Genomic DNA, 27,654 nt, shown 5'->3' with positions numbered 1-27,654 from the left:
TGTGGTGGATTTTGATGTAGATATACTAGCTTTTACTGAGACCTGGCTGAGACCACACAATATGAATGATGTTGAGATTGGAACACTGTGTCCAACAGGTTATAGATTCCTACATGTTTCCAGGAAACAAGGAAGAGGAGGCGGTGTTGGTATCTTATTTAAGGATGTGCTGAACATCAACACTTCATTAACAGTTGATTATGATACATTTGAAATCATGAATGTTCGTCTTCGGAGCCTATATAGTGTCAGGATCTTAGTCATCTATCGTCCACCTGATAATTCCTCTTTCAATCGATTTTTTGAGGAATTTTCACATCTACTTGAATCTGTAACTGTGGAGTCTTCTGATCGAGTCCTAATTACTGGTGACTTTAACTTTCATATGGATTGTCAAGATGATGTAAATGCCAAACGTTTTACTGACATCTTGGAATCTTTTGACCTTAAACAACGTGTCTGTGCTGGGACTCATCGCAATGGCCATACTCTTGACTTACTTATAAATAAGTCTGATGATAACATGCTCAATAATATCAAAGTCTATGATCCTAACATCTCTGATCATTTGGCGGTGATGTGTGATGTCTCCATAAGAAAGCCCCAGTTTAGGAAGGAAGTTATCTTCTATCGGAAGCTTCGGTCTCTTGACATGGAGTCGTTTCTTAGTGATGTTGCTGACTGCCCTCTCGTCATCGACCCATCCAGCGATCTCGATCATCTAGTTCAACAGTATGACACCTTATTAAGATCAATAATGGACAAGCATGCTCCTGTCAAGCGCCGAGTTGTTACTATTAGGCCTGCTGCTCCGTGGTACACTAATGAGGTATCTGTAGAGAAGCGTAAGCGACGACGCCTTGAAAGAAAATGGCGAAAAACCAGGCTGCAGGCTGATCGACAAGAATATAATCGTCAGTGCTGCGTTGTGAATAATTTGATCAAGTCGTTGAATCCTCTTACTACACTACCATCATTACTGAAAACTCAAGTGATCAACGGGTTTTGTTTAATACAGTATCAAAACTACTACTAAAGCAATCAACTGCACGGTATCCATCATCTTGTAGCGATGCACTAGCTAATTCTTTCGCTGATTATTTCATTGACAAGATTGATCGTATCCATGCCACACTACTAGAGAAGAATTCTGCGCAAGGTAATGATGCTAATGAAGTGACTCTTGGTAACTACGTGGAATGTAACTCTGTGTTTTCAGACTTTATTAATGTCAGTTACGAAGACATCAAGGGACTTGCATTGAGATCTATTAATAAATCCTGTGTACTTGATCCTCTGCCTGCAGTGGTAATGAAGGAATGTTTCAATTTACTAACTCCTGTGTTGACTAACATAGTGAATACATCTTTATCTACTGGAGTTATGCCTGATGTCTTGAAGATTGCAGCTATGACACCGACTTTAAAGAAACATAATGCTGATTTCACTAAATATGAAAGTTTTCGACCTATTTCTAATTTGAAGTTTGTGTCTAAGCTTGTGGAAAAAGCGGTATGTGTCCAGCTTACAGACTATATTACATCTAATGGTCTTTCGGAAACGTTTCAATCCGCATACAAGTCATTTCACTCCACTGAAACGGCTCTACTGAGGGTTCAAAATGACATTCTTTGTGCTTTAGATCGTAATGAGTCGGTCATACTGGTACTTTTGGATCTGTCGGCGGCGTTTGATTCGGTGGACCATACTCTTCTAGTGACAAGGCTGTCTACTTGTTTTGGTTTTCAAGGAACTGTGCTTAAGTGGCTGAAATCATACCTGTCTTCACGTAAGCTGTTTGTTAAAGTTGGGAATAGTCATTCTTCACAACGTGCATTGAAGTGTGGTGTCCCTCAGGGATCAGTTCTGGGCCCTTTGTTGTATTTGTTATACACATCACCTATTGCGGACATAATAAATGATCATGGACTATCATACCATCTATATGCTGACGACACCCAATTATATATTACCTTTAAATCTACCAGCTTGAATGACATCCAACAAGTGAAGTTGAGAGTGGAATGCTGTGTGAGGGACATTGATGAATGGATGATAAGAAACTATCTTAAACTAAACCAGGACAAAACGGACCTTGTAGTCATCAGTTCCAGATACCATCCCATGCCTGACATCGGTCACATTACTGTTGGTTCTGAGTGCATTGCACCTCGTGACTCTGTTCGTAATTTAGGGGTTCAGTTTGATAGCATATTTAGTTTTGAGGAGCACATTAAGAACATTTGTAAATCATCATTCTATCATTTGAGAAATATTGCTAAAATCCGCAAGTACTTAAGCCAAGATACATGTAAAATCTTAGTCCATGCATTTATTAGTTCGAAAATTGATCACTGTAATTCCTTATTACATGGCCTTCCTAAGTATCTGTTAGCTAGACTACAGGCAGTTCAGAATGCTGCAGCTCGTGTTGTCACATTGACACCGAGGCATGTTCATATATCTCCTATTTTAATTAATCTTCATTGGTTACCAGTTGAGTTTAGAATAACTTTTAAAGTCCTTTTATTGGTATACAAGGCCCTTCATGGCCTTGCACCTTCCTATATTTCTGACCTTTTGAATTTTAAAACATACTCTAGGTCATTGCGTTCTTCATGTAAAGAATATTTAGTGGTTCCAAGAAGTAGATTGAAAACATATGGAGACAGAGCTTTCTCTATTGCAGGACCTAAATTGTGGAACGATTTACCTCTAGAGATTAGGAAATGTGCTTCAGTGGCAACTTTTAAGCAATCCCTTAAAACTTTTTTATTTAAGTTAGCATATAGGTTATGAGATTCGTTTTGTTTTGAGATGTTTTTGATTTATATAGTAGATAACTTAGGCTATATTTGAATTATATTGTATATTGTAGATATTTTATATTATATATTTTTATATTTTATATTGTAATTAGGTAGCGCTTTGGACAATTAGTGGATTTTAGCGCTATATAAATAAAATTACTATTATTATTATTATTATTACATATCTTCATCATACGAAAATCGTGCTATTTCTAAATTACACTACGCGATCATGACAAAATTACTTGAATTATGTTAGTCATTTCTATATGTTGAATCCTAGTCCCTTAGAATGTTAATCATCTTTCGGATTAATGTTAGTATCAAAGCAACCACGCATCCACCCCTCCCCTGACCCAACAACAGCAGTTAAATGATAACAAGTTAGAGTTAATGCTGGGTCAGGGGGCAGGGGGTTAGGTGCACATTTGCCCAGATACTCACATGGATCTTATCTTTCCATTTAGACTTTTGTCTGGTGCAAATTGATCAACGAGAACCAGGAGGTCTCTACAAATCGTCTTCCAAATCTTTGTTGATATTGTGCACAGAAACAGGATATGAACTACCGGCGACGTCAATCTCAAAGCGTCCGTCGTCTACTGTAGCATCCAGTTCCTCTCCTTCTAGGTATCCTAAACACACTGGACGATCCAGTTTAAAGCTGTGACAGGTACTTGTCGTGGACCCGATCGTGGAGCCATTTCTAAGAATCGGCTCCCCTCCCCACGGGTAGTTGTCGTCGTCGTGTTCTTGAAGAGCAATTTGCACAAGATGCTTCTTTGCAGGTTGTTGATCATCAGCTAAAAGGGCTTGTTTTCCAAGGAAATTGCATTTCTAGGATAGATATATTGGGAAATACAAACGGTTGGCTTAGCCGAAAAGCACAGAAAAATTAATCAAACGCCAAGAACGTTCGTGGATGGTCTCAATGGAGTTAACCGTCAACAGTCAACCAAATGGCCGAAATATTAATTGCCAACCGTCAAATGGCCAAAACATTAACCACCAACCGTCAAAGACACAATATTTTTACCGTCAACCGTCAAATAAGCAAGCCAATGTTAGTCGTCAAATTTCTCAGGTATCTTTAATTAAGAACTAAACGATTGCCTTTATTGGGGTCGATTTCTGTTGTTTATGAATAAAAGTTTTGATATATAACAAAAATACATTAATGTAAGTACTTTAACTTTAGTCGCGAGTAAATTTTGTTAACGGCAGAACTGACCTCCGGTGTGGAAATACTTCCGGTGTCGTAAAACGTTACTCATTTATCGATAAAAGGTGTTATTAATTAACAGTTCTTTACAAACGCGTCATTATGAATAATTACAGCCAAATTAGCGCGTTAAGTTCGTTTTATAAACGACACTCCTAATACTTAACAGTCAACCGTCAAATGACCTAAATTTAAACGTCGACCGTCAAAAGACCTCATTTTTAACCGTCAATCGTCAACGTAAACCCCCCCCCCCCCAATTGAGACCCTTTTTAAAAGATGTTTGAGTTTAAAGGGATAACCATATTCTCCTCCGTTGACTTTCTCTCTTCATCATGCAGTGGAGCGTTCGCAGTGTTTTCGCACACCGACTCACGTTTCGATTGAAAAAGAATAAGACTCTCTCTAACCAATACTACCAGGGAATTTAAGGAGATGGCTTCTGAGCTAAGATTACAGTGGAACAAAGAGAACGAAGAGACAAAATACAGGAACAGAAATTTTCCAAGCAACTAATACACATTGCACAAACAGGAACTTCAATATTTCTTGGAAGAAGATAGTCTAAAAGTAGCTGGATCGGTTCGCTCGTGGAGAGGAGTTTGTAGGTTACGGTTTCCATGGTTACCTTATTCAGTTGCACTCTGTCCATCACCCCAGCCTCCCTTGGAGTTACGAATGACGTCATCTCTTTTCCCATCTGAGGAATCAATCTTTCAATTCGTAAGCCATCAAGGACTGACTGACCCGCGTTCCTTACACCCAGATCTCTTCCGGCTTCCATCATTTCACGGTACAAAGAAACAGCAAACTGCAGTATAGAAAGACGTAAAAAAACAATTTTCACAGTTTTTATTATAGTCACTAAAAAACAGATTTCTTATATATCTTCCTAGAACTTTAAAGTTAGTTCAATAAAATCCAAACTTTTTAAAGAATTCAATACCTTTTCGAAACCAGTAAATAGCGTGGGAAATTAAATATGAGTGCAACATGCCCCAGAAACCAAGGAGAGACGCAAAGTTCATAAAGTGAACTGTTAATCGCACTGTTGCAAATTCTTGAGAACCCTATACCAAAAATAGAGTTGCCTGTAACACAGGTGCCCGTAATAAGAGAACACACCCACCTCAACAGGAACCAACAGCTTCCAGTCGTTTTTCTGATCGCCAAAGTAGTTGGTTCTAAACGTCTTAACACCCGGGGCGAAACCTAGGCCAATTTCCTGCAAGAAAAGAATCACAAATTAAATATAATGCGGAAGTCGGGCACAAAAATACTTCCAGTTTTTTTTTTGTTTTGATCTTTCTTGTTTTTACAGACTTCGTGTTTTGTGATAAAGGCGCTCTAAGGAACACACTAAAACTTTTCTATTTCCCATCTCGTGGCTTTGTAGTTCAGTCGATAGATCTACCCAGCCAAAGTCTGGTAAGTATCTTTTTAAGGTGTACTATTTGTGTACTTCTTGCCTATGGATTATACCTTCATATGGGATTCTCCAATTTAAGTACATTCATTTACCTTTGCAAGATTTGCCGGGAATAGATTCTCCTTTAAGGGAGTCTGGGTCAGAGTTTGAAGCAGTTGGGTCGAGTTTGGGCCCAGTACTCCCAAAATAGCATACTGTGACTGAATGTCACGCAACCTGATCGCAGAGTTGGAGGGGATATTGCGTGAAATCATAGACTGAGCAACAGTTACTCGCTCTGCATCGTCCAGCATAATTATAAACCTGTCGAGTTAAATGGATAAAGAGTGAAAATTACGGCTGAAACACACAATACTTGAAGGGTAATGAGAAAAAAAAAAAAAAAACCTAGGCATACGAAGCTAAGGGGCGAGCGGAGATCTAATCAGGGTGGTGTCATTAGTTTCCCATTTTGAAGAGGTGTCGCTCCAAAATAATTAAGGCAGTACGTTTCCAAAAGAAACTGTAGTGCTGCGTCGATGGGGGTTATTACAAGATACTTTGGTTTTATCAGTTGCGTTCATAATATAAATTGGCGATCGTAGAGAGGTTTTGGAAACTTTCGTTTTGAGCGTTAGCCCTTCGTCAGAGTGAATAGAGTAATTGTGGGCTGTATGTGGTTTATACACAGAAACGCGAAAAGCAAGAACAAATAAGTTGAAAGAAAAGTCGAGTTTGTTGATATCGTGGGGATTAACAGTGCCGATTTGAAATTTAGTTTTCGTTGTACAGTTTGGCGGCTTTCCAAACTGCCTAGATGCAAGGAAGGGCTGCAGACTGCCATATGCTGCTTAGAAAGATTTGGGAGATTCCAAAGTAACCCGTATAAATTACTATTTGATCTCAGATTTGAGTCGAACCTTCAAAAATAATAGTTGGAAATAAAGAGGCCTACCTATTTTGCGCTTCTCGTATTACAGTGCAGTTCAGTTCTATTCCCCCACGTTTGTTCAGGATCAGAGTGCGTGCAGAGCAACCAACTGGTATGGCCACATCATTAGCACACAAATATTGAAGGAAATGCTCCACCTCGCCATCTGTGCTGGACTAAAGACACTATACATATAAGTGAGTGCTATAACATCAGTGGCGGATCCAGGACTTGAACTAGGGGGGAGGGGGGCGGAACCCCCGTGCTCCTCCCCTAGGATCTGCCACTGCACTTACCCTTTTACACCCTAACATAAATATTCATATTATCCACACGGTAGATTTCAGTAACAAACACAGCTTTCAATCATTACGGACCTTGCAGTTAAGTGCGACTCACTAACCGACCAACCACAGCGCGCTTTATAACTGAAGGTAAGTTGTAGAATTACCTCGATTTCAAACAGACCAAAAGCGGTCAGGTCCACCACTGCTACGCCATCAGTACAAGATTTGTACTCTACTTCTGTACAGCCGAGCCAGCCGGGTTTGCCAAACCCATTCTCAATGGGGTGGTCTAGGTGTGAATAAGCATAACTCAGCGATATGCATGCAAACTTTGATAACAACATTTCAAAAAGTGGGTCGGTTGTTCAAGGAAGCGTTCGAAAGCACATCCAAAGAATGACGTCTACTCACAACTAATGAACGCTTGCACTTCGCACTTTTGTGAAGCGTTAAGCGGCGAAGCAGCGAGAGATTGTTTTCCTCCCAATTTTTTTGGTCCCAAGCCTCTCGTAGCTTTGTGGCTGAGTTTCGCGGTTCGACCAATCAACGCTTCAAAGTGCTCACAAAACCACCAGCTACACAAGCTACTCGCCATCGATCGCTCACGGCATACTAGACTAAACCCTTATTTTACTTTGTTTTTTAGCTTGTTTGTTTGTTTTTTTTTTTATCTCAAGTCAATCGGGAAAACTCTAAAGGTACTAGAAGTACTATTGAAGTACTTTTTGAAGTTAATTTCAAAACAAATGCTATAGAAGAACACTCAACCCAAAGTAACTTCCAACCGGTTTTGTGGGCGCTTAGAGACGTCGAACTGCGAAGCTGCGTGAGGATTGGGGCTGTAATCGCTTCAAAGCGAACACAAAAGAACCACTTGCGCAGGCTAACTCTGAACTATACTACCTTCACCCGGAAGTGCAAACCACTTGGGAACCTCCCAACCCATCTTCTCGCTCCACGCTGCACCAGCGGCATTTAGTTCTGGGAACAACGGCGAACATCTGAGCCCGCGCGCAGCCTTTCTCTCTGAATACGGGTACCGTAGCAAGTAGTGCCAACTGAGGGTCTCTTTCACGCACTCTCTTAAGAAGCGCTTGTTATTGTGGTGAGGTGCAAAACGACGTATGTCTACACCTGAAAGATCCATCATAGGTTCTCCTTCTGTGATCCAGCCGGCCAAGGCCATCCCAGCTCCTCCCGCGCCAGCGATACCACTAGAATTAAAGCCAGCAGCCACATAGAAATTGGTTACCTTAAAAAAAAAAAAAAAAGTATTCTCAACAGACAGCAATTGAACCTATCACTTCCAGAAGTGACCAAAGGGGAAATTTTCCTCTTCAAATCGATATAGGTGCAAATGGAAGGAGACGAGAAGACCAGATATGTCAATGGGGGGGTGAGGGGAGGGGAGGGGATGATGCTTGATTTAAAATTAAATCCTATAGGGGAAACCTTGTTTACAATATTTGCCTCATTAGCATAAGCAATTCAGTTTCTGATGGAGCCAAAAATAAATCAGTTCTGAATATCGAAAGGTCAAAGTACGATTAACTCGGCCAATGAATACGAGCCTGATGCATTGAATACTTTTTGTGCAACACGGGTTTAAAAACTCAATATTTTACATAGAATGTATGAGCTCATTAGCGCTTTTGCCACCCAGAAATTTTGCAGTTTTTGATGGACTATTTCTCCTTGAATATTACACCCAAAGAGCTAAAACTTTCACCATGTACTGAGGTTTTCTAGCTCTTTAGCTGCCTGAAGTCAATTTGTATCTAACATGCTTCCTTCTTTACCCAAAGCCGTATGCAAATGAGCAAAAATGTAAACAATGACGTCAGCATGAATCCGCCGTCACCGCACTGAGGGCTCACGTGAGATAGCCTTGCGCCTGCGCGAACTCAGTGTGTCGTCGCCGCAAATTTCCCTTTCGTAAACGGTCGTTGCCATTTGAAACGGTCGATGCCATTTCTCGGAACGGTCGTTGCCATTGAAAACGGTCGATGCCATTTCTCATGACGGTCGATGCCATCGTAAAGGTCGATGCCAAGAAGGAACCGATATTTCCGACTCTCTCCGACGACATGCGTGACAATTAGAGCAATGCAGACTAGCTTTCCCACAAACCATCGCGATTTTTATCAAATCAAAATGGCGGACAAACCCGACAATTTTCTCAAAGATCTAATATCTTCAGCTATAAAAGAAGTCGAATCGAAAAGAAAATCTTTTGAATCGACCCAAATTACAAAGGAGAGTTTTCTGGCTTCGCTTCCAGATGATTCATTTTACTACCTGAAGGCAATTTCAGGAAATGGAGAAAAGTTCAAAGTGCACTTTTTGACCGAAGATATAACGAAAGAAAACCTGGAGCAATGGATATCCGAATATGAAGTGATAAACAGCATCTCAGAGAAGTTAAAGACAAAGAAGGCACCAACAAGCGGCTATGTGTTGCAAAACTACTATAGATGCCAACACAACACTCGCAACTGGAGTCCAAGTAAAGATCCACAGCAGAAATTGTACTTGAATCCATCTGCCAGAGTAAAGAACACCAATTGCCCCTTTCAGATGATAGTCAAAATAGACAGCGAGGGATGTTGTTCTGTGGACATAGAGTGGGACCACAACCATTCACTTGAAACTCTGGAGACCTCTAATTTCCGTGACCTTTCTCCTGAGTGCACAGAAAGGGTTTTGAAGCTGTTTGAAAGTGGGCATACACCAGCAACCGCAAGGCAACAGTACTTGAAAGAACTCAAAGAATCATGTCAGGATGAATTGGAATTTCACAGGAAAAAGGCCAATCGGGCAGTTATGCCAAGAAAAAGGGACTTTAGTTACCTCTACACGCAATTTGGTAAGGATAGGTATGGTGGACAGGGCGTTATGATGTTTGAAAGACTTGCCGAAAGGCTTGAACAATACAAGAAAGACAACCCTGAAGCTACTACTTGTTACCAGATATATGAAGGTGATAATACGCCTCTTATAATTGCTATTGTAACACCTCTCATGAACCGTGTACACAAGGAAGTGCAGCAGTCTGGTGAGATGGTTTTTGTTGATGCTACTTCTAATACAGAAGAGCACAATCTTAAAGTGTTTTTAATGTGCACAAACAATGTGTCTGGAGCACTTCCACTTGGCATCTTGATCACCAGTGATGAGCAGGAGCGTACACTTAAACAGGGCTTTGAAATGTTTCGGTCCTGTTTACCAGAGTATGCATTCAATGATCGTGGTCGGGAACAAGGCTTCCAAGCCATCCTTACAGACAACTGTAAAGAGGAAAGAAATGCTCTGAAGTCTGTTTGGCCAACATCTGTTTTACTTCTTTGCATCTTCCACATGCTCCAACAACTTTGGAGATGGCTTCACGAGAGCAAGAACAGTATCAGCCAAGCAGATAGACCCTATTTTCTCACCCTTTTCAAGAGGTCCTTGTATGCCGAGACAAAACAAGATTTTGAGAACTGCTTCAGTGAACTTTTGAATGATGGCCGTTGCAAGAAATACCCAGATCTAGTCAGCTATTTGCTAAATCTATACAATGACAAAGAATCTTTTGCTCTATGCTTTAGAACTGAACTGCTTGTTAGAGGTAACCACACCAACAATTTTGCTGAGGCTCAGTTTTTGGTTCTTAAGGATGTAATTCTGCAGCGCACTAAAGAGTACAATGTTGTTGGGCTTCTAGACAAGCTGACTATTGATTTAGAAGATCACTACAAGAATAAGCTCCTTAGTATTGCTGATGAGAGTTTTGATGGCGTGTACAGACATCGTTTCTTTGGCAAAGGGAAAAACGGAAGCACAGGGTTTAAAGTCCCCGATAAAAAAGATCTTGATGCCTACCTCTCAACTGTGGAGAACTTTGGCAATAATGTATTCAAAGTTGGAAGCTCTTCAGATAGCAGTCACAGGTCAGTAGTGTTTTTTCTTAGCCGTCACAATAGCATAATGCTCTGATGGTACAAGAGGGCATGTGTGGGTGGGCATTATTTTCCTATCTTTCCCCCACTGTCTGATTCAAATTATCTTGATAGGGGAAGCAGTGCAGGGGGGGGGAGGGGGCAGTGTTTCTAGGCTCCTCCCCTTTGGAGCAAAAATACATAAAACATAGGGACATAACATGCATAACATATGAGATACATGTAATTCCTGCAGTTCATCCATATGCTGCATTCCAAGGATGTTGATTTAGCATAAGGAAGACCAAAACATGAGTAATATATTGTCCAGGGGGTGGGGTACCTTTAGTAATTTCCCTTCTTGGCAGGGTGTTGAGTTTTTTATAGCAGAGTAAGAGCAAGTCCTTACTCTGCTGTTAGGAATATTTCTATTAATATCTTAGTGGATCAACCAGTTGAAGGTCTAGAATGTATCTATTACAGATTGAAAAAACAAAAATTCCAGTTGTATTGAGATATTTATGAATTGTCTCATTGGTTCTTTGTCAGTTATACAGTGGACATGACTCTTGGGATATGTACCTGCACGGTTGGTAAAAACGGGAGCCCATGCAAACACCAGTATGTCCTGTGGGTGGCAAATCTAGCAGACTGCATAAACTTTATTCCAGTCAGTAACCCACATGAGAGGCAGAAATTGGCCTGGCTAGCAATAGGAAAGACACTTCCTGTTGCTTGCTATAAGCCATTACGCTCTAGTGATGCTGGACAAACATCACAAACTGATGGTTCTAATGGTTTTGTAACAGAGGCATCCACTAGTATGGAAACAGCACAACAAGGGCCAAACTGCTCAACTGCTGAACTAATTCAGAGCAATGATGATGAGGATGAACATTCCACTGAACCAACTCAGAGCAATGATGATGATGAGGATGATTCCATTGCAAATGCTGAACAATTGTTGAGAAACTCTTGTGAAAAAATAATTCAAAAGCTCCAAAGCTCAAGAGACCTTAATTTGGCTAAAGGTGTAATCAGGTTTGCAAAAAGGGTAACATCCTTAACCGCTGCTAGATCTATGCATTCTAATTTGGCAAGCGCTCTTTTTTCTTTCGGGTCCAGTGAGGTGAAAAAAACCGGAAATGGAAAAAAGATCCGAGTCCAGCCCAACAGAAAACGAAAGTGTGGTAGTGGAAGCCATCAGGTTGTATCAAAAGGGCGACCAGTACAACTACAAGAACCAACCTCCAAGAGGAAGCGCACCCATGACTTGGCTAAAGCAGTACAAACAAACACTAAAAGTAGTAAGAAGTCTGGGTCCCATACTATGAAATCCAAGACAAAGCACATGCAAAGGAAAAAATAGGAAAACAGAGAAATCTTAGTGAATAAACAATGGAATGTTTGCATAATGTTTAACATAGAGGGAAATTCACTTAAGGCAAATTGCCTAGATTAAAAACCTCTCTCCTTGGATCTGCCCCTGAACAACAAGGTTATTAAAAAGATTGAGGTTTTGACATTGTAAATAAGTTTTAATTCATTCTTTCCTGTTAAAGTCTAACACAACATTTGTAATGATTTAAAATTTGGTTTGAACAGTAACATGATGTACATGTGCCAGAACTTATGGATTCTTCCATGGGTTCAGATAATTGGTACAATGCCATACAACCGTATAGTACCTTGTGGGTATGAAGGTTTGTTTGCTGATATCCTGATTGAGGAAAATTATAAGCAAAATTCAGCCATTGATTCACATGGGGCGCTAACTAATACTCAGGTAAATTAAGGCCTGGGCCTCCAGTTATTTCACCCAAAAAGTGGGGGGGGGGGGGGGGGTGGTCTATCTGAAGATTAAGCTGTACAAACGTAAAACTTTGAAAAGATTGAAGGTTTGAAATTGTAAATAAGTTTTCATTCATTCTTTCTTGTTAAAGTCTAACACAACATTGTAATGATTTAAAATTTGGTTTGAACAGTAACATGATGTACATGTGCTGCAATGACCACAATTAATTTCAAAAATCGATAATAATAATTTAAAAACAAAAACAATTATGTATTATAGATTGATCCAATATTCCTTTCAAATCATCTCCAGTTAAAATCACTAAATGCAGGATAGGTTAATTAAGCATGTGACTTTTGGTGTCTTATAAGATTTCGTTTCTCTGCAAAAGTCTTTTGACAATGATCACACTTGTTGCTGTCTTTATGTTTCTTGTCTTTATGCCTCTTTAGCTTTTGCTCATGGTCAAACGATTCATTGCATTCCTCGCAAATGCACTCATGACAACCTTTCTGGTGGTATTTGAAGTCCTTCTCCCTTGTGAACTGGGTGCTGCAGGTTGGACATTTTTTTATCTCTGCTATTCCCATATCAAGGTCTTCCCTCAAGCTCTGTGCTTTATCTTTCCAGTCCTATGAAGATCATAGCATGATATTTTAAAAGGGGGGAAATATATTAGGGAACAATCGTGTATTTTTGATCCCCCCTATTTTTTATATAAACTAGATTGCAAAGACAGTTTTGTTCACCCTCTATCATAATTTTTTGAGGATAATACCCCCTTGCCTCCCCCCCTTTCCTCAAAACCTGGATCCGCCACATGTAGGTTATTTCTAATTAAAATTTAGGTTAAATTAATTGGTACATTATAATGGGCCTTGCTATCCCCAAGGTATATTTAAGAGTTCTGTCTGGAAAAATAACAAGTCTGAACATTATATTACAAAATTGACATTGAGCTTGAGGTCCCAGCTTGATTCAAGATCAACATTCATAACCTAAAATACTTTTAATTGGAAAGTTTGACGAGAACATTTACACTCTCGGTCCTTACAAAGTTAGCCACGTAAACCACACAGCAGTCCACTGAAATGGGGCAGGGTTAATACACAAACATTCACAATGTTAGAAGTTTATAACTAACCTTTCGTCTGTCTGTCGGCGATTTCTTCCACATATTGCCAACCACTTTGGAAACCTGCCCGATTCCCGCCCCCTTTCCAAGTTGTTCCTTGACATCTGGCTGTGGAATGATACAAAGTACGAGGAAACTATATCAGCTTATATCGAATGTAATTTCAAGGCCTACAAGAATAATGAATACAAGTGCAACACTTACAGATAAGATATTTGTTAATGACATAAACGAAAATTTTAGATGCGATTTATTTTTCACTGATATTTCTGATCACTTAATCTTAATCACTTGTAATCGGATGTAAAGGATGTAAGGGAAACAACATGTTTTAGACTATTTGAACAAGCACTTTATCCAGGCTGAAAATGATTGAATATTTCGGGAAATACAAAACAAACTCACCGCAACTGACTGCATAAAAGAGTTCCACCCCGTTGGCTTCTTAACTGATTTTTTTTTTGTTTCTGCACAAGAAGAATGGGTTCGTTCTGTTTCAGCTGGCTCAACTCTCGCGCACGTGGATTGCTCCGCCATCTTATAAGCAACACTGCCCGGAAGTGACGTCCGAGCGTGCCAATAGCGTACGAGCTATTCACGAGGGCTGTCGTCTGCTCGGCTAGTTTGAGAAATGGCATCGACCGTTTTCAATGGCAACGACCGTTCCGAGAAATGGCATCGACCGTTTCAAATGGCAACGACCGTTTACGAAAGGGAAATTTGCGTCGCCGCCTTCGAAAGCGATCTGAAGTCAGCACAAGATTCGATTTTAGAGATTGTTGCTGTTGTCTGTAGAGCGATAATTTGCACATAATGCCTGAAAGCAACTAATGTTGAGCAAGAAAGACAACTTAAAAAGGAGAAATAGTGCTTCTCACAACGAGCATATCGAAGCGAATGTCGAAACTGTTGATGGCGCCAAAATTGAACTACAAGAGTCGACCGCTTCGTTGAAACAGGGATTTGCCCAGATGTCTCAGGATTTATCTAAGACTATTGCAGAGTCTTTCAAACTACTTCAGTCAGAATTTGAGTACGAAGGCATGGACGGCGTAGAACAGTAGGAAACTCCTGAGACTGAGAATAATCACGAGGTCAACGGGGAGCCCGCTGCGAAGAAGAAAGATACCAAAACTATAGGCTTCGAGGAAGCTGTGACAAAGCTGACTGATTCAGCTGGGGCTCAGCAAACGCCTTCTAACGAAGGAAAATATGAAGTGCTTAATAGCTTAAAACGAGAGCTAAAGAAAGAGGTAACGGGTCCAAGCATTGATGTAGAGCTGGCCAATGTGGTTAATGCCATGGTCAAAGAGGGCTTGCCTGAAGAGAAACTTCAGGAAAAATTGAATAAGTATCACAGACCAGAAAACTGTGAATCACTGACTTAAGTCCGAGTAAATCAATCAATATGGGATCATATAACTCCAGCAGTTCGATCCCAAGATGTTAGACTACAAAAGGTGCAGAGATCGCTCTTCAAAGGAATGTGTCCGTTGACTATTCTGATCAACACTCTGCTAGATCATATATCATTGCTTCCAAAGGGAAACGACCGTTTACAACAGTCAGCAGATGCGCTAGCCTTGTTTGCTAATGCAAATAGTCAACTAAACCAAAGACGAAGAGAACTGATTAAACCTGATCTACATGGTGTCATCAAAAACAGGTTGATCCAGTTTCTGCCACTGTTCCCCCGGCACTAGATTTTTTAGTGGAGCTATTTGAGATGGGAGTTGGTTACAGTGGCATTTACTCTGCGAGGTCCGCTCTATCCAGTGTCTTAAAACCTGTCCATGGGATAACATTTGGAGCACAAGAGTGCAACAAAGGTTCTTAAAAGGAGTTTATGAAGCACGACCCTCAAACCCAAGATATACTTTGACATGGGATGTGAACAAGGTCATGAACTATCTTAAGTCAATCTCTACTACAGAGTGCTCTCTTAAAGATCTGACATTAAAACTGGTCACCTTAATCTCACTGGTGTCAGCTCAACGGGGGCAAACAATTCACTACTTGTCTCTGGAGAACATGGTTTCTGAAACTTCTGTGACTTTTATCATTTCTAGACCTTCAAAGTAGTCTAAGCCAGGGTCTAAACCCATTGTTGTTGAGTTTGTAGTGTACATGGGTAACCCCAACATTTGTTACTACTTTGAAGGCTTATCTTGACCGCACCTCTGCCTTACGTGGAGGTGCACACCAATTGTTTATAAGTTATTCCAAGCCATTTAAACCTGTTTCTTGGGACGCCATCAGTACATGGGTCAAACAGTTCTGGAAAAATCTGGGATTAATGTAAACCTTTTTAAGGCACACAGCACTAGGGCTGCTGCAACCTGTAATGCATTTTTTAAATCTGTCCCATTAGAGCGTATCCTATCAGTTGCAGGCTGGAGCTCATCTGACACATTTGCCAAGTTTTATAAGAAGCCTGTTATCAACACAGATGGTTTTTCTACCGTTTTATTACAAGATTAAAGGTACCAAACTGCTTTGGCTAATATGAATCATGTTTTTTGGTGTTCATTATTTTATTCATGTGTGCAGTGTGCTTTGAAGTCTCACGTGAGCCCTCAGTGCGGTGATGGAATAGAATTTAAAAATGAAACGAGACTTGATTGTAATTCTATCCATCACCAAGCACTGAGGGATTACGTGCCCTCCCATATTAGGCCCTCCCACTTTTTTGACGGATGTTCTTCAGTGCACACATGGTAAGTGCTTTAAAAACTGAGTTCACGCAGGCGCAATGCTATCTCGCGTAATCCCTCAGTGCTTGGTGACAGATAGAATTACAATCAAACTTCAACTCACAGGTAAGTCTTGTTCAATTTTTAAATTCTCCGGGCTAAAATTATAGGAGACTTAGATCTTGGGAGTGAGGAGGGGTACTCTAGGCAAGGCAGGGTTAAGTTTGATCACTCTAAGCTTATCATAACCTCTTATTCACGCGAAACCTACAGAATAGGGATAAACCAGGGCCTCAAACATCAAAGAAATTTATGAAAATAACCCCATCGATCAGACTCAAACTCTAAAAGCCCTCCCAAAGCAAATCTTCCACGGAAGATCGAATTGAAATTATCTGACTGCTTGTTGGAGGAATGTAACAGAGACCAGATCTTTCCATGAGAGGCGATTTAATTCTAATTGAAAGCAGACTTCGCTCTTCAAAGACATGAACAAATTTGTTAAAGGGACAAGAAATGGGGTTAATTCAGCACTGCTGTAATTAAGAATACTTAAATCGGGGTCCCATTAGCGTTCGTGAGGCGAACACGAGTGGTGGAAACGACTGCTGCTCTTAGAATTCCTGTATAAATGCTGTTTTTTTTTTTTTTTTTATCCGATCACAGCAGCGTTTATCTTACTCTGGTCCTAAAAACCTTTAAGTTAAATAAACGATCACGCGCTCCAACTAAACATAATCGGCGATCATTTTATTCCAAACTCACCTCAGGTACCTCCCCCAACAAATATCGTCCATCCGGAGTAAAGCTCTCGGGACCATTGATCATTTGACGAATCTCGGCCTTCTCCATGAACGGGAAACGGTGAAGCATGTTACCCAGTAACTCGCCTGTAACAAGCACAGTAGCGTAAGAAATATAGTTGAGTCTTTTGCATGACCCCAAACAGTCCGAACTGACAAACTGTACATCCAGGTTTCTAGGGAGAGAAGCGTTGAGGAGTCGCATGTAAAGTGTTGCCTCCCCACCCGAGATGGGATGTTATTCATCGCAGTTATTCCCTGCATTACCCCCCCTCTCTGTCAGCCCCATTTGACAGACTTGCCTGATAATTTACCGGTATCCGACATAATTTGACGCTACCCTGGTTTACTCAGTTACATTCATTAAATCTTTAAACCAGCGTAGCACCTACAACGATTTTCAGTTGTTCGAGGCGCAACGGAAGTTTGGTTATTACTTTGTCACGTAACATTTGTGTTCGGGGAATTGACTCCGTTTCCGGTGGCCACGTTTGTTTTGACCTCTTTTGGCAGGCTTTTATGATTGACGGTTGGTGACGGGAGGGCTCTTGATGTTTGGTTACCATTAGAAACGTGAAAGGTTGCACAAGACAAGACCGGATTTTTTTGGTCAAAAGTCCGTGACCAAACATTTCCCACACCTCCCTCTACTGAGCAGAGAGGCATTTGGCTGCGCATGCGCGAGCGGAATTGGTTTGTCACGTTCGGCGCCATTTGTAGAGTTTTCGACGCGTTTCTGCGAGGTTTCACTGGACGATCGACGCCTTTTTGTAATATTTTGTGAATATGGATGAAGGTGTATGACAAGTTCGCCAACATTTCTAACTCTGTGGATACTCATGGTGTTTGCTGGCTCTTCGGTTGAGGATAGTTTAATGATCAAAGTGCGAACAAAACGCGAAAAAAGCCCGAAAACTTGAAGTTTGAGATTTGATTTACTGAAGATCAATATGTACACATGAGACAACAAACCTTGAAGGTTAGTCTTAAGATGTTGATGTTTTATTTTTGAGAATCACAAAGTCGTCTGTGGAGACGATCGTGAGATATTTGATCCGAGGAAAGATAGAAATTTAGAGTTTGATCTTATTTTACTTCAACTTCGAAGTAAAATTGCGTCAAGTTTGAGGTGGCCCCCAAGCATCAAATCACTTTAAATAACATCGTCATTTCCTTCTCTTTACAGTCATATAGGACACAAGGCTTTAAAAAATGTTCCAGGTTCAGGATTAAGTTGCTCTAACTACAACCCTCGGCGAATTATTTTTCGGGAGGTTTTGGTGGATTTTCCAAGTCATGACCAAAAACCGTCTTTGGCCTTTTTGCTCTCCAAGTCTGTTGAATATGGTGGGTAGGCATGTGTCTTAACAACGGTTATGGTCTAACCTCAATCAACTACGGTTTTGGCTTATTTTTTCACTGTGTTTTGGAGGTAATTTTTATTATTGCCTTTTCGAGCTTCATGTGCTAAGTAGAGGAAAAACTTCGGTAAAACTTATTTATCAATTGGCCCCCAGATCCCTTTCTATTGTCAGTTCATTGTTTATTTAATCAGCTTTCGGTCTGACTAGTCCATTTACATCAAAAAAATGCGTGGGCTTTGTCACATGAGTTCAAACTGGCACCGTTTTCTTCATGTTCATGTGTCATTCGAAACGAATGGCGTCAGCTTTTTCTTTCTTGTTTATTTCCGTAGAATGCTTCTGCATTGCGTAATTAGTTTTAAGTCAAACTTTTTAGACGAAACTTGCACAATAATTTAATCAAACTTGCTCTGATTCGCCAAATATGATACAGCAAATGGACAAGTACTTAATTATCATAATCCTGCTCTTTCTGCTCTTATTGTCTAATTAAACGTTTACAACATTTACTTTAGCCTTAAAATTGCCAAGTTCGAACCATGTAAACCATTCTTCCAGTCTCGCATAGCCATCCTTTCTAGATATTTCACAAAATTGCTGACATGCTCAGATGAACTGGTTGCAATTATGCCACCCTGGAGACCATGTGTATGGCTTTCAAAAAGACAAATACTTGTTTGATTAAAACATAGTACCATTGACTTGTCTGGTGGCACAATCAATACTGCTACAAATGATGGATGCACGTGATGGTGTTGTGTAAGGTGGTCTTCAAGGTCTCTGACAGTAGAGAAACCTAGGTCTGAAACAATTTCAAGTTTCTTCACATTTTTATCATTTTGTCCATGCTGAAGGACTTCTCTACTTCCAAATTTGGTTGTTGAACTGGTAGAGTGAAAGAGTCATATAACTGATTCCCTTTTATCATGAGATTAGTATACATAGGTATTGTGATACTGAGGTCTTGTAACTGCTTGGGAATTTGAAGGGTTCCTTCCAGAAAATGAAGAGCAGCAAGCACTGAAATAACGGTGCAGGCATTACTGCCACTAGGTCTTCCACCTATGGAAGACTGGCAAATGTACGAGGGCAGAAGCCACTCAGTAACATCAAGATGTTTTGCAACAGTGACATTTATGCAAAGAGTAGTCTGAGAATCTGGTCTTGGTAATGGAGCTGATTGGTTGTCGCAAGTACTCTGAATGCTCTCGTTCAGGTTTGCTGTGTGCCATGAACAAGGACAATTTGAGCAGCTGACATTATCACTGACTGTACATATACCATTTTCACAGAAATGACATTTAACCTGTTCATTGTTCTTCCTCTTGTGTCCACGAACGGGACGGTGACATCATCTACAGTAAGGAGGTGCCTTGTTGGGTGAAGGTGTGGGTTGGTGATAATTTATCGAAGCCTCGCAAAGTTGTCGAATACATAGACCATAAAATAAGCTTTGTCACATGCATGAATATGAAGTTGAAATTTTTAAATACGAGTCAATTATTTTAGTGGTAAGAGCATCAGTTGTGCTTGTCACCGGAGATCTGATAATAAAAGCCCTTGTAAACTTTGTGACAATTCTGTAACTAGGTAACAGCGCTAAAGTAACAATTAATAATGTGGGAATTTGAACGAATTCCGACTAAACCAAAAGGTAAACAACCTAGTTAAGTGCACGAGTTTGAGTTTTTTTTTGTTTGTTTGTTTTTTCCCCGATGGCTACAATAATAGGGTATTTTCTATCAATATCATTTTACAAAAACGAAATAGAATTGAGTTGACTTGAACCTGACCCGTGACTCGATCTGAGCTTGACTTAGGACGGACTTGACTTGTGATACGGTTCAAGTACTGATAAATGTTCATAAAACGTATAGCACTATGATCACTATCAGCTGGATAAACACTTATAAACTGGATTGCGTTATCCATCCTTGGGGTCTTGGTTCATATCATCTGACTGTCAAATCCATTCTCTCATTTCTTATCTTACTATCTAGGCTCATCAAAAAATGAACAGCTCCTAAGAGGTTTCATTTTCAAAATTTTGATCCCTTTGTCTCCACCCTGTCATACTCACTGAAATGATCCCAGTCCTCTGGGAGTAGCTGATATTCAAATCCTTTTGGGATTCCTTCATGGAAGACGGGATTAGCATTCAATTCAAAGCCTCCAGCCATTAGCCCTCCACTCCATTCACGAATATAAATCAGGCCATCGTGATCTCGAACCACTGGCAACATAGAGGGCACACCCTCTATAGGTTTTGTCACGATGTAATAATGTTCCGTAGAATGAAGAGGAAAATTCACCTTAGGTGCACATTTCTAATGATTGAGAGAGAAATGTTTGAGTTTTCAACCATATTTACATAATTTTATATCAAAAAATCTAAGAATCTGAGAAGAACCAATGAGAACCTAAAATAGCTTTGAGAGACACATAGCTTTGGGGAAACTCCTTTGCACAAATTCTTAACCTACCATGTGCTTGTCAATAGTAACACCCAGGCATATGGAACTTTTTTCTGCTCACATTTCAAGATATCTTAACTAGTAACAGACAAAAAGGTTTGTATGATGCACGATCCTCGCAGTAGATAGCGCTATTTAAGCAATAGCGAAAATCAGACCTGAAAAAAATCAGGCCTGTATGGGATTCAAACCACTGACCTCTGCGATACTAGTGCAGCACTCTACCAATTGAGCTAACAAGCCAACTGGGAGCGGGCCGTTAAGTTGATTCGTAATAAACCCGTGAAAGTGATAAATTAGATACAAGTGTACAATAAAATGATCTGAACTTGTCCCGAGTTCAGATCATTTTATTGTACAATGAAGCTTTATTGGTGCATTCAGCTTTGTTCAAGGAATTGGTTCTGATGTTTATCACGATTGCATTTGTTTAACCCTTTTCACCCTAACATCAGTATGCGTATTCTCCATACTGTTCTCTATACATTTCCTGAGGTGCTGACAAGTGTGGTTTTCCGCTGGCTGAGGGATGAAAGAAGCGGAAAATGTTTTTCTCACACGCAGCTGGGAGAATGGGTTTGAGTGTGTGGGGGGTCTCCAGGTCACATGGTGTTTCAAGGTTCAGTTGTTTTGTTGCCTTCTGCCATTGCCTGACCTTCCCCACCCACCCACCCTCCACATGTTTTTAAGGATATAGGATTTCAAGTAGGGCCTCGGTTCCAGTTATTTGTGCAAGTCAATCTTCTGTATCTAGGCTCAGTTTCGGCTGTTTTGTTAGTGTTGTAACCCTAAGGGTTCATCGTGTTGATATAATAAAGGTCGGGCTGCATGGTCGGCTTGGCATGGCTCCCAGTTGTGTGTGAGAAGGAGAGTTTGTTTAACAATCAAGAGCTTCTTTAATTGGTGATCATTTACTTTACTCTTGTGACCTTAATGTGTGATACAGGTGTGATGTTGTAAGGAGAAATTAGGTGCTGGTCACCAGGGACTAATTGGTTAACCCATTAATGGCCGCAGCTTTTGTGGAAAACTGTGTTTTGAAGCTAGTCCAGCAGATTTCGGGTCACTGTTGGGGTTTTAAAAGCTCGAACTTACCAAAAACCACTTGACAGCTCGTGCACTCGACGGCCTTTCGATCCAAATGCAAAATGGCGGCCTGAAAATCTCGGGCACGCGCAGAGAGCAAAATTTCGACATAGTTTTTGGGTTGAAAAGTCACGCCCCACTTACGACTTCTACTTTTCTCTCTTTCTCCTGCCCTTTTTTTCCCCTCTCCTTGCCTAAAGTTTCTCCTCACTTGCTGGAAACTGAGTAGGCTTCATTTTGGTGTAGAGATTTTTCAGAAACTACTCATTATTTTCAAAGCACATGCTCGGAAAGGTAGGTGGGTAGTGAAAGACGATCTTCGTGCAGATTTTCCAGTCAAAGTGACACTGTTTTTTGGCTATTTCTCCAATCTCCTCCACTCAATTGCGCTCATTCTGGTATCGTCTGCAAGATATTTTCAACCCCTTCAAGTACATGCTCGAATTCGTGCTCCAGAGTTAAAATTGATGACGTCACAAGGCGTAGAAAGGGTGTGGGTCCCCATGGGCGCATACGGGCGCACTGGACGTTAATGGGTTAATACTTAAAAAAAGAAGAAAAACAAATTACAGCTAGAGCTTGAAAAGGTGACCTATTAACCATTTTATATCTAGGGGAGACCACAAAGGAGTTTTCCTCACTTAGTTGACCAATTTTTAAGGAGATAGATAATGAAGTGGAAGAGAAATATCAGCACCAAATTCTCTGAGCTGTTAATTAAAGAGATGTAAGCCAGAAAATGTAGAGAATTGATATGTAGATCTTGACAGAGATAGGCCAAGGTAATATCCTGATTCAGAAATCTTGGGGTCTCTTACCTGTCCTAACTCCCATGCCCACTGAATTCCACATAGAGAGAAAAAGAAAACATTTGGCACATTAATTCAGACTGTACTGCACACTTGAAATACTTTTACAATACTTACAGCCATATGACCAATCATACCTGAAGCAAAAAGGCATCCTGAGAAAACCAGAAAATCCATTATTTATTTATTTCTAATTGGGTTATTCGTCTTGAAAGAATGACATTCCAGAAATATTCTTGGTGTTCACAATTCTCAGAGTTTGATGTTAGATTAATCTTCAGAGAGCAAGGTGCCAGCCTATATTACTGAAAATTTATTCAATTACCTTTCCATTAAATTGGAAAACTATAAATAAATTATGAGAAAAAACAAACTCTAGAACCAAAGCAAATGTTCTAAGTGATAACCTCACCATACTTCTGCAAACCAAACAGTCAACTTTCTATTGTGCAGAATTGTAGTAAAACATACAAATATGTTTGTCCTGGAAGGCTATTTGAACAATTACTACCCAATTGCTTTACCTGACCAGCACAGTTGACCAGTATCTCGCACTTAACAGTTCCATTACTTGTTTTCACACCAGTGATAGATTTCCCATCTGTAATAATGGACTCTATCGCAACTTTTTCAAAAATTTTGACCCCTGATGAAAAAAATACATTTCTGTACCACTGTGTTGGATACATGGTGGGCCTAACAGTGTGTACCTAGTAGCCAAGGTCAAGAGGTCTCGATTTGTGCCATGACAGGGTCATTTTGTTGTAATTTTTGACCAGATACTCGGCACTCACAGTGCCTTGCTCCCCTTACAAGTATTTTCAAATTCTTCTACACATCACAACTGGGCAAACTAGTCAATATTGGAATGAACTCTTAACTGTCATTCCCATAAGTGACCTTAAAATTGATAGCATCAGTCTCCTTTTAACCCTTTCACTGCCAAGATCTCATTAGTAATTCTCCTTACTGTCTGCCATACAATTTTTATCATGTAAGTTTGGAGAATTTGGTATTGGATCAACTAAAATCCCCTTAGTGATATTTTTCTGTATTCTCATCACTTGTTTGCTTAATTGATATTGTATTGATATTTTAAGGACATATTCTGTCTTGGTCACTTGTGGCAGTGAAAGGGTTAACGCTTAACACATTAACCTCAGCATACATATTCTCTGACAGTACTTCCAAGGATAATTTGTCTAACAATCAAGAACTTTTGATCATTTCCTTACTCTCATCAACTTAATTTTTAATCCAGAGTGATACTTTTGGGAGAATTTAGACTCTTATCATTCTTAGCGTGTAAAGGGTTAAAATCCTCCCGACAAAATTCACAAACTTGTATCTTAAAATTGTAGAATCTAGGAGTGTTTCATTTATTTCTTGGTGTAAGTTTCCATCATTAATGACTCTAACATGTTTCTGTACCTTTTAAGGTTGCTCCTTTAGCCAATGACTGACAAACATTACTGGAAGTTGCTACACCTTCACCAGGAATCCAAAGGCCTCCCTGAAAAGGAAGTAAGCACCATTGATTTTATTCAACAAAACTCTAAACTCCACCACCAAATCACAATTACCAATCATTATATTAATAGCAGGTTTGAGTGTATGTAAGAGTAACAATAGCTTGTGGTCTATTTTATTTTAGATCCAAGGTTTGTGTTTTTCAAATACACATTTCCAGACATTTACAAGTCAATCTGTGACAAATTGTCAACAGATGCAAATTTTTTTCAGCATGAAGGTTGTTAAACTGCAATAGTTAAATGTCTTAATTATAACTCACCAGCACGTCATCCAACTTCATTTCCAGAGGGAATAGGTTCTGTATTTCTTTTGTTGACAACATTTCACAGTCAACATTCAAAGTTCTTAAATAAAAAAGATGATAAGTCAAGATGGGCACTATCTGATACTTCTGGTTAAGTTAACTTTCTGCTGAATTTTTTGTTTGTTTTTTAATATGAAAGGCCAAAGTCAAAGGATATCTCTTCAGTAGCTGGTTTGCTTGTTGTTGTGTTAAAGTTAACTTTGCTGAACTTTTTCCTTATTTTTGAATGTGAAAGGCCAAGGTCAATCTCTTCATTGGCTGGTTCACTTGTTGATATGTTAAAGTTAACTTTGCTGAACTTTTTCTTTATTTTTTAATGTGAAAGGTCAAAGTCATTCTCTTCATTGGCTGGTTCAACTTTCTGTCAGTGGCACTTTTTCCTCATTTTTGAATGTGAAAGGCTGCAGTCAATCTCGCCAAAAGCATGTTCAACAACTAGTTAAAGTAAACTTTAGGTGAATATTTACTTCTTTTGAATATGAAAAACTGAAGTCAAACACAGTGAAAATTTTTCCTGAAGGTAATTGTTTGCCAATGTCTTAAGGGTGAACAATGTGAATATGAAGCATACGCTAATATATGAAACCTACATCCAACTAAATCATGTGTGCAGATCTTGAATAACAGCTACTGAATTTAATTAGACAAATTTACTACATGGCTATGTGTTTAAAACATCGAGAAGACAAGAGTACCTTGCAATGGATTCCCTCCTTTTTAAAAGAGTCAAGCGCTCTTTTGTTTGTGCCAAGGCCAACCCACCACATTGTTTAAAACCTGATACATTTTAAAAAAAGATACAGTAACATGTCTCTCATGGCTTCAATCTAAGGGAGGACCAATCAGAATCCAGTTACTCAAGACTCAGTAGTAAATGTTTTCATGGTTTAATTGATGCCCAGCAGAAATAAAAAGGAAACTGCACTGCATAAGCTGAATTTATACTTTACAGACTGCAAACTACCTATTTCTTATTGACTTTGAATGTCTACAAGATAATCTGGATCCAAGTCTTTACTGAAATTGAAAAAAACCATTCAAACTTGTGACACTAATGAGCCAAAAGAATGCTTGTTGTAAAAATGTATGTGTATCATTCCACAAAAATAATTAAGGAAGCTAAGAACTAATGATAAAAATGTCCATCTGTACTATTGGCTACAACAATTTGAAAGGTAGACTAAGAAGTACAAGAACATCTGTCATGGCCCAGGTCAAGTTTCTTTAGCTTAGCAATTAAATTCTTGGGATTGGGGGTACTCCCTAACATGCCAGGGAAGATTGTTCCAGAGTCTTTCACAAGAACAAGGATGGCAAAGCAATAAATTATCAGACAGGTATATCTCTATCTTACCCGTGCTCAGACCAGTCTCCTCTTCCAGGTTATTGTAGAGTTCAACTGAGTAACTGGAGAGTTTACTTTCAGTTGATGTAGAGCGAATTTGTCCCACTAAACCGGCAGCATGCCAAGTGGTTCCACAATTCAGTCTGGTGAAGAAAGTTTTTAGTTTAGTTTATTCAGCTTCGCCAACCGGCAGGGACACCGCAACAGCTTGCACCAATTACTGTGGGTCCAGTAAACCCACCCATCCCACCCCAGGGGAGGACATCCATCACACAGTAATCTCGTGCGTGGGAAATTAACGTCTCCTACCCCCAACCCTGCAGGAGACGGGACCTCCATTTATTCGTCCCTATCCAAGAAGACTAGAATATCTAACCATTTCTTGATGTTATAGAAAGGTAGTAAATTGTTTTCAATTATTTTAAGACCTTGAGTGTTGGTCCGGCCGGGGCTCGAACCCTTGACCTTCCGCACAACAGTCCATTGCACTATCCATCGGGCTAACTGGGCAGTGGTCAAGATAAAGATAATTCAGTTTGACAGATCACAACCTTTAGAAATCTCTATTCTTAAGATGTTCGATTTTGGATTACATCCCTCTAAGTTGTTTTTAATAATAAAAGTGCTTCATTCAACCTCCTCCCAAAATTGAAAGTTGAATTTCTGGATGATGCAGGGGAATCAATAGAAGCCTGTTACCAGCAATCTACCACTACATTTAAAACCTCTTACTGCTGGCTATTTAGCCTGTGAGAAGGCACTTGGATTTGGGTTTTGCCTCACAGTCATATTTCTGTGTACAGCAGCATCGGCAAGTGCATAAGGAAAAAGTTATTGAGACTCCTGCCTGTGCACATAATCCAAAATCAAAAACCAAAAATTGTACAAAAATACAACCATTGTTCAAACGATGACTTCAATTATTTTCCCACTCTGCACTCAAGCCAGGGGGCCCATCCAGCCAGAGTTTTTCCTTATTTCTGTGTCAAAAGGCAACTTGACGAATTGCTATTTCCCATCGTTGGAATGCCAGACCATCACAGGGTTACTCCCATAAAAAGGTCAAACTTCTTTACTCTCACCATGTAGTGCTACTTACGTTCCTTGCTCCAAAAGTAGGACATCTTTCCATCCCAGTTTGGCCAGGTGGTAGGCAACGGAACAACCAATCACCCCCCCTCCACAAATAACCACTTGAGCTTCTTTAGGAAATGTGGAGTCAGATGCTAGGTGTCTAACGCTTGGGTGGGTGTTAGAGTTATAACTGGAAGGATTAAATAATATCATGACCTCATAAATTGCACACCATGAAATAGTCAACTAAGCTATCTAACAAAATTTTCCACGCTGATAATCATCAAGATATGTAAATTCCTAACTAGCACACTAAGCACTAAGTTAATCCATGTTACACTCACTTTAATCTCAGATAAAGAAATACCCTGGTATATAGTAGTTTGTCTTTCAAATTATCTTATGTTTCTCACCATGTGTAGAGGAACGGTTTGGGTAGAACCTCCTTTGTCTTGGATGGTAAAAAAGGATGGCTGCATGACCTAAGCACTGCAAATCGCCACATTATGTTTCTGATTCTTATTTTTCAATGAATTTTTGTCTTCCAAGCTGTTTTTCTATAGTTCATTTCTAAATAAGAAAAAAAAAATTAAGAATAATCCACATAAGTCAATCAGCCTCTTAGAAATTAGCGGGGCCTTGTAATCACTAGCTTAGATTT

At 39.8% G+C, this 27,654-nt stretch overlaps 3 protein-coding genes and 1 pseudogene across 4 annotated transcripts; 2 read left to right on the top strand and 2 right to left on the bottom strand.

The window, feature by feature from the left end:
• Positions 1-1,195: 1,195 nt before the first annotated feature.
• Positions 1,196-27,563, bottom strand: LOC148735646 (pyruvate dehydrogenase phosphatase regulatory subunit, mitochondrial-like). Of its 2 annotated transcripts, XM_088755670.1 has the most exons (19): positions 27,407-27,563; positions 27,019-27,183; positions 25,929-26,062; positions 25,270-25,351; positions 24,530-24,614; positions 24,169-24,250; positions 23,262-23,383; positions 22,747-22,767; positions 20,449-20,695; positions 16,967-17,091; positions 7,562-7,910; positions 6,823-6,947; positions 6,396-6,547; positions 5,554-5,764; positions 5,162-5,257; positions 4,661-4,843; positions 3,255-3,647; positions 1,780-1,900; positions 1,196-1,300 (listed from the first exon to the last, which is right to left on the bottom strand). In XM_088755670.1, exons 1-17 carry the CDS (start codon positions 27,496-27,498, stop codon positions 3,321-3,323), a joined length of 2,598 nt encoding a protein of 865 aa, XP_088611796.1. In that variant the 5' UTR covers positions 27,499-27,563; the 3' UTR covers positions 1,196-1,300; positions 1,780-1,900; positions 3,255-3,320. The 2 variants fall into 2 exon arrangements, with proteins under 2 accessions (XP_088611796.1, XP_088611795.1); XM_088755669.1 differs by having other exon boundaries at positions 1,196-1,900.
• LOC148735649 (uncharacterized) lies at positions 8,574-12,795 on the top strand. The gene is made up of 2 exons (XM_088755668.1): positions 8,574-10,590; positions 11,128-12,795. The coding sequence occupies exons 1-2, from the start codon at positions 8,705-8,707 to the stop codon at positions 11,945-11,947; spliced, it is 2,706 nt and encodes a 901-aa protein (XP_088611794.1). The 5' UTR covers positions 8,574-8,704; the 3' UTR covers positions 11,948-12,795.
• Positions 12,423-14,077, bottom strand: LOC148735648 (uncharacterized). The gene is made up of 3 exons (XM_088755675.1): positions 13,914-14,077; positions 13,518-13,616; positions 12,423-13,005 (listed from the first exon to the last, which is right to left on the bottom strand). The coding sequence occupies exons 1-3, from the start codon at positions 14,043-14,045 to the stop codon at positions 12,715-12,717; spliced, it is 522 nt and encodes a 173-aa protein (XP_088611801.1). The 5' UTR covers positions 14,046-14,077; the 3' UTR covers positions 12,423-12,714.
• On the top strand, positions 14,140-15,992 carry LOC148735647 (uncharacterized; annotated as a pseudogene).
• Positions 27,564-27,654: the final 91 nt, after the last annotated feature.

The sequence above is a fragment of the Stylophora pistillata genome, chromosome 3 (genome assembly GCF_964205215.1).
Source record: "Stylophora pistillata chromosome 3, jaStyPist1.2, whole genome shotgun sequence".
NCBI classification, from domain to species: domain Eukaryota; kingdom Metazoa; phylum Cnidaria; class Anthozoa; order Scleractinia; family Pocilloporidae; genus Stylophora; species Stylophora pistillata.
This window is presented reverse-complemented; position numbering and strand designations above follow the sequence as displayed.